Genomic DNA, 13,053 nt, shown 5'->3' with positions numbered 1-13,053 from the left:
AAACTCATCCACCTTCATTACCTCTGCTCCTTGCAGCTTCACTATTATTAATTAAAATCGTTCATAAATATTATGTCAGTGGAAATCAACAGCCCTCTCAAGGGTAAGAGGAAAGAGAACAGACAAAGAAGATCATGGAGAGACAAGGACAAAACACAATGGCAGAGAGAAGAAAAAAGTTAATGCCATGCTGGAGTGGTATGTAAATGCAGCTGTAGCATAAAGCCATAAGAGGAGAAGAAATGCTCATTGCATCTTAGCAAGTCCCCCAGCAATATTGCATCATAATCAAGACATGGTTCGGGGTCACCTGATCTAGCCTATAAGCTTAAAAGAAAAAAGGAGAGTTTTAAGCCAAGAGTAAAGAGGGTATCTGTCTCCTCAAACTGGGAGCTGAGTCCACAGGGGAGATTGCTAGCTGAAGGTTTTGCCTGTTATTCTCCTTTTAGAAACTATATACATCAAAATATCACCAAAAATTAAGCGAAAAAAAAAACAAACATCAGTCAAAGGAATCTTCAGAACCAACTCATCCATTAGGTACCTTTATTAAATAAATAATAGCAAAAGCTTTGTTTATCTTGCATCTTTAAAACACACAAAGAGACAGCAGTTTAAATGTGAAATCAGGACGTACGATGCTAAACATGTAAGATAAGGTTATAATAGAAGGGTGAGACGCGTGCACGCGCACATTATTACATTACTAAGCAGGATGACACTAATTAAAAGGATGTGCCCGAGGGCCGCGTGTGGTAAAAAGTGTTGGGGAGCGATAAAGGAGAGGCTTTTGTAACTAACATAGCAACAGTGCTGCATGACCACCGGTGCTCCGTGTCCGTGACAGCTGGGTCCATTGAACTGACAGCCCGGCTTCGGCTCTCCATTGGTGGAAGAAGTCATCCATCCCGGGAACGGGCCCGCCCCTTGTCCCCGACGCGGCACATGAAAAAAGCCTTTGAAGTCGCGAGGGCGGTGCCGAGCAAATTATGCCATGTGGTGCTCGAGAGCGGGGTTTTCATTGGACGGCGGTGAAATGGTCGCCGCCCATTTTTGAAGGATACCCTCTCTGATTGGCTCAATCGGCCACCCCAGATTCGCCGTGCGCGCGTTCACAGTTTTCCTATTCTCCCTCGCGAGTTACGTCAGCAGCGTGAACGTCTTTCCGTGACGCCGGAGCAATCCCTCGAACAATTTGCGGAAACGGCGTACCTACCATGCGCAGCGACAAAGACTGCGAGCCTGAAACCTATGGGGAAGGAATAAAAAAAAGAAATTTCGTATCGTCGCACTCTGTGCTTAAAGACCAGTATTTTCTGAGGAGCTCGCCGGCCTGGGGTCTCGGTAAAGACACCGAAATTTAACCGAGGCAAGGCTGGATTTAGAGTCGGCGTACGGCTAGTGAATTCGCTGAAGAAGACTGTAGCAGCTGGCAGATTTTCCGTTGGACCGTCTGTAGGCTAGGGTAGCGAGGGAGCCGCCATGGCAGTCGGATCATTGAGCCTCCACATCGGGATATGAAGTGGAACTGCATGTGTCCCGAATCGTTAAGAAAACGCCGCATTTGTCACCGATCCGCACCGGATCAGCATCTGAACTAACCCTTCTTCATCTCCGTGAAATCGATTCCGCACCCCGAAAGAAATTACCGCTGGTTTTTAACCGTGGGGCCACAGGGAGAGGCCAGATTCATGACTATTTTAGTCGGATACGTGTCTTCAAAGGCCCGCTGAAAGAAATCCTGGAGCACAAGGAGGAAACGATGCTCTGATAGACCGTCGGTGGAAAAGAAAAGGGTCATTTAGTGGCGATACGAAGTAGTGTGAAGGATTCCTGGGATAAGGGGATCTCTTTCTGGCTGACCTCCCCGTGAATTACAGTGATATTAATTTACTGTCATCCCCCCCCTCCTTTTTGGATTTTTTTTTATTATTTTTTATTTTTGATGAGAAGGTTCGGCGAATCGATCAGCTCCGCCGTTTAAGCAAGTCACAGTCGAGAGAATCAAGGGGATCGTCGGATCATGTCGGGTCGGCCCAGGACCACATCTTTCGCCGAGAGCTGCAAGCCAGTGCCGCAGCCTTCAGCTTTCGGCAGCATGAAAGTCAGCAGTAAGTACACCCGTGTAATTCTAGAGTGGCAGACCTTTCCTGCACGCACCAGGCCCACCGTGGGCTGCATATGCTCGCTTAAGTGTCCTCTCACTAACTAGACTGGAAATGTGTCAAGTTAGCATACGGTTAGCTCCGGGAAGCTTATCTCTGTCATATATGTGTGTCACAGAGCGAGACAGTGGATGGTGCTGAGCGGCACACACTGCTGCTCGCCCCGATGTTGGCACACAGCGTTACGCGCTCTGTCGCGCCGCCCCGGGGCCGGTCAGCCGGAGCGGGGTTAGCAGGCCGCGCCGGGAAGGGCCGGGCCATAGGAAGGTAGTGTTGGCACAGGCCCAGGTCAAAACCAAGCCTCCTTCTTCCACCGCAGATCCGGCCTGATTATTGTCCATTTGAATGTAGATTAGATCGCGTAGAGATATTGCCACACAGCACCAATCACATGCGTAATGGAGTTAAAGCGATAGGTCCGGTCTATTACGCAACTGTCAGAACGGAAGGTGCGCCCGTAGTTGAGTCGGGCAAAACTGACGCGATCCTACGGGGGGTGGTTTATTAGCCCTGTTTCCACTACTTCCACGGGCCGTGTCGCGACGACCGGAGGGAGTGTGACATCAAGTATCCTGTTCATGAAGCCACGGTGGCACGGTGCCGGAGACCGCTTATAGACTGGCTGCAGAGAGGAAGCCATGCGACTGACTAGGCCTGTCAGCTGAGCAAGTGGCGGGGTGGGGGGCTGGCAATGTGGGTGCTAGACGCCTCTCTTTCGTCTAGTCTATCCATCACCACGGCGATCTCAAGGCAAGGCGCACTCGCTCCCATGCTGAAGATACTACTGCTGTGTTGGTTATATTTAATGGCCCAGTTAGAGCTCAGTCAGTTTAAATAACATCAAATTAACACTTTACATATCTAAAAGTCTTTTCATTGAAATTAATTTATAAGTATAGCATCTTTATTATTAATGAGTATCGACTGTCATAGATGGACACTTGCACAGTTCCTAGTTACACCCCTGTCTTATCTGACACACAGATGGGTGGGGTGGAGTGGAGTGGGGTGTGAGGGCACGTACCTGTTAAGGAATGCTGATGGAGCCTTAAGGCTGTGATGTGAGCATGATGTATGTCAGGCGGGTGAGGCCTGAGCTCAGGCTCATGTCTGGGCCTTGGTGCTGGAAACCGATTAGTGCACTGTGACACACACACACACACACACACACACACACACACACACACACACACACACACACACACACACACACACACACTCTCCAAACCCAAGCCTAATTCTTGTCTCGCCCCAGGTGCATGTATGGGTCAGGTCTGCTAAATGTGAGAATTAATTTTTTCAGACAAAAGTTTTGGAGACTCATCTGGTGACTCAGTACTTTTTTATCAACTAAAATAATAAGCTGAACCTCTAGTTGCTCAATTAAATAGGTGTTTGATAATCTGATGTCTAACAGCAGGTGGTGTTCATCTCCATGGAGGAAAGTAGAGTGGCTGATTGCTCAGATGTCCCCTGTTGTAAAATTTTTCAGTATTTTGTCTAGTGTCAGTTATATCGTTATCGCAAATTTTCAAATGTATGACGTGATAAATAGTTTTGGTCATATCGCCCTGCTCTAGTTCCCAATCTTTAACGATCAAGGATGACAGCAAATCTAAATCACTGAGTTTTATTTTTTCTTGTAACAAGCAGCTACATATAATTTAACTTTCTTTTTAGTTATAGTTTTAATCTAAGGTAGGCTCTGTCACACAGAGGTATGTGGTACGCAGTTGCAGTTGTATAAAAACTGTACTTTGGACTGTGTCACTTAGCTGGAATCTACCTAGACTTGTTTTTTCATCCGGTCCAGGATGTCATCCACTATTATCCTTTCCTCCACCATCCTATAACACACACACACTTGGATAGATATATGCACTCAAATGTGTGTGTAATAACTTGGGTGATGGTCCTAAACAGCTGTAGCCACTGCGTATGATCCTGGAGAGAATGCTCTTACCCCTCCTACACAGGCAGACGGAAACACACATGCATATACATACATACAGTACATTCACACACCCACTCGAGCACCCTCAGGTTTTGTTTTTTGGGGGGTGAGGCAGCTGGCCAGGAACAATGAGCAGCTTGTTTAGCATCTCAAAGCAGCAGCTCTCTCTTCCTCTTTTCTCCTTTTTCCTGTCTGTCCCCCTCTCACGTTTTACAAGTGATGACGAGAACAAAATGAACTAATTATACTCTTTGATTCCAAACGAAACAGCAGGGCTTACAGACGAGACGAGGACCACCGGAATCGCTCAGGGTTTAGAAGAAAGATGAGATCTATTTTTTTTTTTTTTTTGTGAGTGAGAGAAAGAGAGAGCGAGAAAGCTAAATAAGATGAGTGTAGTAGTGCAGCAATGGCTCTGCAGGCTGCACGCTACCCTGACATCTACAATCCATGCACCAATATTATGTCTCCATCTCAGTGATTCTTGGCCAAGTTTGCTTTGCATTAGCTGTAACACTCGTTCCAGTAATGCAGTAAATTATCGTGTCAGCTTTACAACGGGGGGGATTCTGCAAAATTGTTTGTACCTGTGTCTGCATTACAGGAGCTGAGGACTGCGAAGCAGCAGATGCGCGTCTGTCATGAAAGACACGTGAATGCAGCATCAGTGGGGAAAAAAATAAAGAGAAATCTATTAATATTAATAAAAAAATGAAGCATAGCAAGGGAAAAATGACAGTGAAATATATACGGTATATACCGGAACTGAGCCAGAATGCCAAAATTTTGTATCTTAATTGCTTTCAACTTGCTTCTAGGCAGCCACTACACTTTAAAGCAATGTAGACTGAAAAAGAGGAGGCTGGAGAGGTGTAGAAGAAAATGCAAGAGCTGTCACTGCCACTTCCTGTTACCTGTGTGAATGCAAACAAAAAAGGTATTGAAAAGTAGTAGCGACTCCTTAGAACTGTTTGATCCAATGCGTGGATGCTTCTGCTTGCCAGGTTCAGGCATGACGAGGCCTAAATGTTCTCCTGACTCGGCAGCGTAAAATATGGCACACATATCTTGAGCTAGGTTTAAAATATAAGCTTAGTGATAAGCCCGTCAGGTTTTAGTTACCCTAAAGGTTATAAAAATATCTCTGCGTGCACTCTTCAGGGCTTGCACCTATGTTTAGTTGGGTGTTGATGCTTGGACCTAAGGTTTCCCAGCAGAACACTGCCTTGTAACGAGTCGTCCACAAATCCCCTGTCAGTAGTTCCCTTGCGTAGCTGATTGGTGTGTGAGCAAGTTATTGTGTGCAATTCTTTGCCAAAATTCAGAAAGCAATGGGCACATGGGCTGTTTGGCAGGCTTTGCATTCTTTGACATTCACTTGTAGTGATGCAACATGAATGGTGTGAAAATTATTATTCACACTGCAGTAAATACATGACTAATTTTATGACTGCAGCTTGATTACTGCTGCATATTTATACCCCTGTAGTACTTGGAAAGAGTGTGGCTGATCATGCTGTGGGAGTCGAGTGTAAAACTACAAAGAAAATTTCTTTGTTTAGACTTCCGTGTCAGACAAAATACTAATGCATTAACTTTAGAAGGGGTAAAACTGCTATTGCATTAATAAAAAGAAGCATCTTGTCCAGAACTTGGACCATGGAATAGTGAGCGTGGAGGATTTGTCTTTAGAATTATGCCATGTTATTCTGTTCATTATCAGTGCCAAGGCACTGCTGTATATTAATAGCTAATAACTTATTGAATTATCGTGTACATGCCACAATGTGAGTGTGGTCATTTTGTGGCTATTTTGTGGCTAATCTTCTGTTTTGAGGAGGGACTGACAGATAATTTCAGTGGCAATATAATCTTCTTTTTTAGGGGTAAAATTCTGTTGGGCCGTGATTAAAAGAGAGTTTAACGAAACAATAAAGATGTGATTAATATTTGCCAGCCACAGGAAGACTTGAGAGTCAGAACTCAAAGTTCCTTTACTGACTGTGACTGTGGGGAGACGTCCACACAGGGAGCAATTTGTTGTCACGAGGCGTTTAGAGGCTGTAGAAAGTCAGTGACACTCAACGTGACTACGGGCAAAAAAGATCCCACTGGTGACGCGTTGAAGCGACTGCCAGTGAGAGGACAGGATACAGGTGGTTGACATGACCTGGTGGGAAATGCCTTAAAGGGTAACCTCGGCAACTGGAACCTAGAATATCTTCTGTCGACCAACTGTCAGCATCAGACCAGTGATCACTTCCCTGTGCGGATGCAACCTAACCTGAAAGGGCTACCCTGTCAATCAGCACGTCCTTCCCTCTCATTGGTAGCTGCTTCATTTTCTCATCTGGGGTTGATGAAAGTTTAACTCAGGATCCGCCCACCTTGCATTGCTAGCAGTTATTTTGCTCCACATCACCTGAAGTTGCTGAATATTGTTGACTATTTATGGTCTCTTGTTGCCAAGATGCTGCTGGTTGCTTCCTTTGTGGATGCCCCTTAAAAGTACTTCATTGCCCTCCACCAGAGAAAAATAAATGACAAAAAGAGAATAAAAGTGTTGCTTTTAGGCAACACTTTACAAACTTAATCACGTTACTTATCCCATAATAAGCTTCAAATAACTGCAAGTCCTTATTTAATATTCATGTCAGGAAAATTAAGATGATCCACAAGTCTGTAAGTTAAAAAGTTGTTTTTTCCCCTTGACTTGATTTGATTTAGATGAACACAGATGAATTTATGACATTTGCTCAGGTAGTTTTTCAGCAGCTTTGATAGAAATACAGGGTTACACGTTTTTAACAGCAGCAGCCGCACACGTGTCCTGTGACTGCTCAGCAGCAGTGTTGTTGTGCGCACGCGTTAGCCATATTCAGCCGTGGCCTGAACTAGTCTGCTGACCTGAATCGAATATTGATGCCGCTGGTTAAACGTCGCATTGCAACAACCGTCTCTGCTCTGTCACTTTGTAGATATGTAATACAGCATACGTACATAGAGTGATGCACTGCGATTTATGTATTAACTAGTGTACTTGTCGCAGGCTGACTGATAAGTTAATAATTCCCGCGCATGCTTGAAGATGTTTGTTGTTGCACTGATTTCTCTGTTATTGGTGCAAAATTCATGTTTGGTTATATTTAAAGAACTCTTTACATGTAATAGAAGTTTTTACCAGATGCTTTTGTTTGTTGGGGATAGTTTATTATAGGCATGGACAGATTATTGGTTAAACCAATATTGGCCTTTTTTACTGTAGAAATATTGGTAGAAATGATTGTTTATCAATGCCTGGATCCATTTTTTTGTCTCCCCAATGTTTTTTAGTTTTCTAAAAGTTAAATGACAAAGTGATTAAGAACTAAACTGCAGTTAAAGCTTTTAGGATTTTTTTTAAATTTATTGTAGTAAAGATTTGCTTGTTTTCCTGGTTTATTGTTTACTTATTAGAATAAATAGGTGCCATAGGAAGTTACATTTCTTCTCACATGTGAACTGAAGGTAATTCCTAATTGTGTGCAATTGTAATCGTTTCTCTAGTCTGTGTGAAAAGTCCTGCTTCATGCGTGTCCAGTTAGTCACTCAAATGACATTTGATCGCTTGGTCATTCCTTCCTTACGGCAGTGTGGGTTCCCAGTATGTGTTTGTGAGCAGGCACAGACTTTTCTCACGGTTTGAGGAAGTGCAGAGGCGTCATAGAAATGGCCCTGTTGGAATATATGTAGGCAGAGTCATATTCCTCTCTCTGTCCACAGTCCTGGAAAGTCTATTTCTGTTGGTACAGAATCCATCTTTAGTTTCCCTTTCTAGACTTGGTCCTGGAGAGAGAAGCTGTCTCTTTTTCCTTTTTTTTGGTTTCTCAGACCCCTCCACTGTTTTCTCCCATTCCTTCCCTATTCTTTGATTGTAATTGCATCTTTGGTAATGGAGCCTCTCGCTGGCCACACAGCAGCAGAATAAGGCTTGCAAACGCACATTAATAATTTTATGTCTGGATTGAGCCCGTGTGTGCGCCGGCGTCCGTGGGGGGACTATTTGCATCGAAATCAATGGTGGTGTTGGAAAATAAAATCAGCAAACCAGTGAAAGTAAGAAATAGGACTGGTTAACCTCCACACCCTCGGTTATAGTTTGAGGTCAAATGTTGATTTGTGGATTAGCAGTGCGGGGTTAATCAGTCCGAGGAAATTGTTGATTCAAAACACACATGCAAACAACCCATGACCTGGTACTTTACTAGAAATCAGCATGACATGCACACCCACTCAATATGGGTGGACGCAGCGGCCTTCCAGAGTCCATCCAACCAGTTGTGTTTGCTGCCTACCGCTGTGAGAAATTCAAAGAAGAATGCATTTGATATTTTTGACTTGTTTAGGCTCCTCCTCTGAAGTCTGGGTTAAGTTCAGACCTGCCCAGTCATCCTTTTTACTGCCAGCTAATGTAGAGTTTCCTCAATTTTACAGCTCTTTCCACTTGTGCTTTTTTTTTTTTGTCTGTCTGAGGCTAAAGCTGATAGGCATGACAGTAACACGGTTCAAATGTTCATCAGTAATACACGGTCCTTGCCTGCGTTGTATGACTTGTGAATCGAGGACCAATTTGACGCTTTGATGACCAAAGACAGCCTGCAGCAGAATTCAGAAACGGTGTCAGAGAACGAGTTCTCACAGTGTGACCCACATTTAAAAGCCAGTCCATCACACATGAATCAATACACCAGTCAACTGTCGTTCTGAATAAAGTTCAGTTTGAAGATTTTTTTTAAAAATTCTTTTATTTTTTAAATGCTTGGAAGCACTGCTGCAGTGGTCACACAGTGGTCTGGTTTTCTGTGAAATATCTTTGGATTTTCAGACAGGGAGCTCTGAGACTCACCTGAAACTCTCAGGATCATGAGCATTTTTACTCTTCTTTCATGTATTTCAGACAAAATGATTCGGAAAGAATATAATAAATGGGAAAATCAATGTTTTGATCTAATCTACACGGATCTGAACACTTGTGTGTTGCTTGTGTCTTTGTCTGTATCTGCAGGGGACAAAGATGGCAGCAAGGTAACGACAGTTGTGGCCACCCCAGGCCAAGGCCCCGACCGGCCACAGGAAGTCAGCTACACGGACACCAAGGTCATCGGCAATGGCTCTTTTGGCGTCGTCTACCAAGCTAAACTCTGCGACTCTGGAGAGCTGGTGGCCATCAAGAAGGTCCTGCAAGACAAGAGGTTTAAGGTAAAACTTGTTATGACTGAGAACAGCTGCAGGCGTAATTGACGAGTGTGCATATAAACACAAACTCAATGTTTACCCTCCAAATCACCCTTTTTTTTTCTTTTCTTTCTTTTTTTTTTTTTAAAACAAAAAATCCATGCTATCAGAGTCGAGATGTGTGGCATTAATGAATGTTCCGGGGTAACCGTGAAAGAGACATGAATGGAGAGATCTTTCACACGAACGGGGAGATCAGAGAAGCTGTGAAACAAAAGAAAACAAAAGAAGAGCGGGAAAGTTTGTCATTCAACACATTCCTACTTTAAAGCGTGTCTTTTCTTCTTCTTGCAGAGAATGTGCGTGTTTGTGTAGTAGTGGAGCGGAGGTCTTTTCTCACACCGACAAACTCAAACACATAAATACTCCGTCATCCGTCAGCTTGCAAATGTCATGTTTCTTTCCAAGTAGAGCTCTGCTGGAAATCTCCTCCTGTGCTTTGAATAGATTTGGCTGATGGCTCGTTGTTCCTTCATTTGGGCAACATTGTCTTTGCTCCACTGGTTCATGGCCTCCGCTGAGTGTATATGGGTGGAAATAAGTGTCCCGAGGATCATGTGGATAGGATGTTTACATGAAAGACACAAACTTGATAATAAGATGTATATAAGCAACATTAGCTGGGATTATTTTTGAGTGCTTAGGATAGCATATTTGGGTCTCTTGTTTCAGAAATCAGGATATGATGTTTATGTGGCAAAGACAAAATGGGATGCTTCAAAAACTCATGTTCATATAAACAAACTCATTGTCCCTGCCACTAGACCTCAGAAAGCAACGCTTGCAGAAGAGCTGTTTAGAGTTTCATCAAGTTTAAAGGCTTTAAAAAATGAGCTTCCACAGTATTTTAAGTGTGTGATCAGGCTGGGGGTAAACTGGGTAACAGCTCAAAGTGTTAATCTTGCAGTTGGTTATTTTATACATATGTATAATGTTTGTTAAATGGTTTAAATTCAAACCAGCGCTTCTTAACCTATTTCTGGGATGCTTCACTTAAAAAGCAGCCATAAACTCTAACACTGGGATCAAAGTTTTATTTATTAAAATACCAGGATACCATCAGTCAACTCGTGTTTGTTTCACTTTCACCAGAAAAATGATATCTGTTAACTTAGCTGGACTCCACATTTTTACCCAGGTCACCTACACTGGTTCTCTTCCTCACCGCTGAAGCCAGTGCAGTCTAATTAGGGATGTTATTGGATTTAGTGATACCAATACTATTATTGAGTCTGCTTAAAGGGCTTATTCTTTATCGATTCTCTTATTGATTGTTGATCAATTTTCTGAAAAATGGAGGCCCATTCTTGTTTTCAGCGGCCAGTATAGCAACAAAATATAAAAATAGCTTATGTTAGACTCAGGTACTCAACATGCTAAAGGAAGTTATTAAGCTTGCAGGTGTGTGATTATGGTGTACTGGACAGTTTAGTAGTGGTTCTTAACTGGAACTTGGTTCTTGAAATGTAAATCTATAGTAGTCACATGTTTCAGTTTCTTTAGGCTCCAGTCACACAGAATAGAAATCGGTCGGCAACCAAATGCAAACTTCAATTCAATTCCATTTTATTTATATCGTGCCAAATCACAACAACAGTGGCCTCAAGGCGCTTTATTTTGTAAGGTAGACCCTACAATAATACATACAGAGAAAAACGCAACAATTATATGACCCCCTATGAGCAAGCACTTTGACAGTGGCAGTGGGAAGGAAAAACTCTTTTAACAGGAAGAAACAGCCAGCAGAACCAGGCTCAGGGAGGGGCGGCCATCTACCGTGATCGGTTGGGGTAAGAGAAAGAAAACAGGATAAAAGACATACTGTGGAAGAAAGCCAGAGATTAATAACAAGTATGATTCAGTGCAGAGAGGTCTATTAACACATAGTGAGTGAGAAAGGTGACTGAAGAAGAACTACTCAATGCATCATGGGAATCCCCCAGCAGTCTACACCTATTGCAGCATAACTAAAGGAAGAATCAAGGTCACCTGGTCCAGCCCTAACTATATGCTTTAGCAAAAAGGAAAGTTTTAAGCCTAATCTTAAAAGTAGAGATAGTGTCTGTCTCCCGAATCCAAACTGCAAGCTGGTTCCACAGAAGAGGGGCCTGAAAACTGAAGGCTCTGCCTCCCATTCTACTTTTAAATACAGTGCGAGAGCAAAGTGCTCTAATAGGGTGATATGGTACTATAAGGTCATTAAAATAAGATGGGGCCTAATTATTTAAGACCTTGTATGTGAGGAGCATGGTTTTGAATTCAATTCTGGATTTAGCAGGGAGCCAGTGAAGGGAAGCCAATATGGGAGAAATATGCTCTCTCTTTCTAGCCTTTTTTTGATTAACTGAAACCACTGTAAGCTACGGGAAATGCTGGTGAGTGGTTGCTACCTCCTTGGAATTGTCTTGGTTACAATAAGACAGCTTGTAGTTTGCAAGGGAGACGCAAACGTGTCCACAAACAGTGCCGCTGTGCACAGACTGGTGGTGAAACAGTGAAAAGTACAATACAAATGGAAACAAAGACGCTTAGCCTTGAAAGTAGAAGCTACACCTTTATGAAACATGTCAGCAGTAAAGCTTAATTTAGGCTTCTGCAGGAAATTTACGTCTTAACTTACATAGTAACTCCTTTTATCTCCACACTGCAACCTTTCACACCACTCGAGTGGTTGTGGTCGTCGACCCAACATGTAGTTACGTTTCTCAGGAGGTGCCTGTCTGGCGTAGAGTTGAAATAGGATTCCGGTTATTGCGTACGTTACAATGTAGATCTGACGCAGGAGTATAATTTACATGTTAGGCTTAAACTTGAACTTTGTGTTTGTGTCAATGCAAACTAAGGGTGACCATGGCTGCCTGCTAGCCATGCAAGGAGGATTTTTTTTGTTTTGTTTTTTGGTGCAGCGCTGTCTTCGCAATCGACAACCCCTAGCGACAGCCAGCAACCTCCAACAACTTGTCAGCCAGGTAGGGAATACACATTTTTCCCGGCAACTGAAGGTTACCAGGGGCTCACCAGCCGACCTCTAGAGTTGCTGCCATTCCAACCACAACTGAAAGTCACACCTTAAAAAAAACGAGTGCACTATTGTCGTGTGAGACTATATATTTGTCATACACACAGACACTCAATACAGTAACAACTACCAGCTGAGTTGGGGTTGGTTTGCTGGGCTTTTCCAGCCTAAGCACAGCAATTACTTTGCAGCTCTGAATGGACTCACACTTAATTTCTAACCTCACAGGCAAAAATAAGAAGTTTTTGCAATGATTAAAGGAGATACATTTCAACTGTAAAATTACTGCAAAAAACAATTTATACCTTACATCTCTGACCTTGTGATGCTGTAAAGTTTGTGTACGTTCTACCCATAAGCTTTTATTTCACTGTGTGACAAGAGATGCTTTAATTGTAGACATTTGACTAGAGGAAAGGGGGGAAAAAAGCACAGACATTACTAAAAATAGCAGGGGCTATGTCGTCAGACTATGGTTCCAGTAAACAATGGCTGCAAACCAGGAGAAGCAGTTCACATTTACATGCATTTAAAGTAAAACTGAAAATACAAAATGAAATCTGGCATGAAGAAAAGAGGAAAAAAACGAACTAAAACTGTATTGACAATGATAAATGGGTAGGTTATGTGTCATACTACAT

The 13,053-nt window shown here is 43.0% G+C and overlaps 1 protein-coding gene across 3 annotated transcripts in view; it reads left to right on the top strand.

Moving 5' to 3' along the window:
• Nucleotides 1-1,187: 1,187 nt before the first annotated feature.
• The window catches only part of gsk3ba (glycogen synthase kinase 3 beta, genome duplicate a), a 35,466-nt gene continuing 23,600 nt past the window's right edge, over nt 1,188-13,053 (top strand). The window contains exons 1-2 of one of the 3 annotated variants that reach the window (XM_024805328.2): nt 1,188-2,111; nt 9,164-9,357. In XM_024805328.2, coding sequence (XP_024661096.1) covers nt 2,024-2,111; nt 9,164-9,357 — 282 coding nt within the window. In that variant the 5' untranslated portion in view covers nt 1,188-2,023. The remainder of the gene's footprint in view (nt 2,112-9,163; nt 9,358-13,053) is intronic. The other 2 variants (XM_012919152.4, XM_004551379.6) reach the window with 2 other exon arrangements.

The sequence above is a fragment of the Maylandia zebra genome, linkage group LG16, assembly GCF_041146795.1.
Source record: "Maylandia zebra isolate NMK-2024a linkage group LG16, Mzebra_GT3a, whole genome shotgun sequence".
Taxonomy (NCBI): domain Eukaryota; kingdom Metazoa; phylum Chordata; class Actinopteri; order Cichliformes; family Cichlidae; genus Maylandia; species Maylandia zebra.
This window is presented reverse-complemented; position numbering and strand designations above follow the sequence as displayed.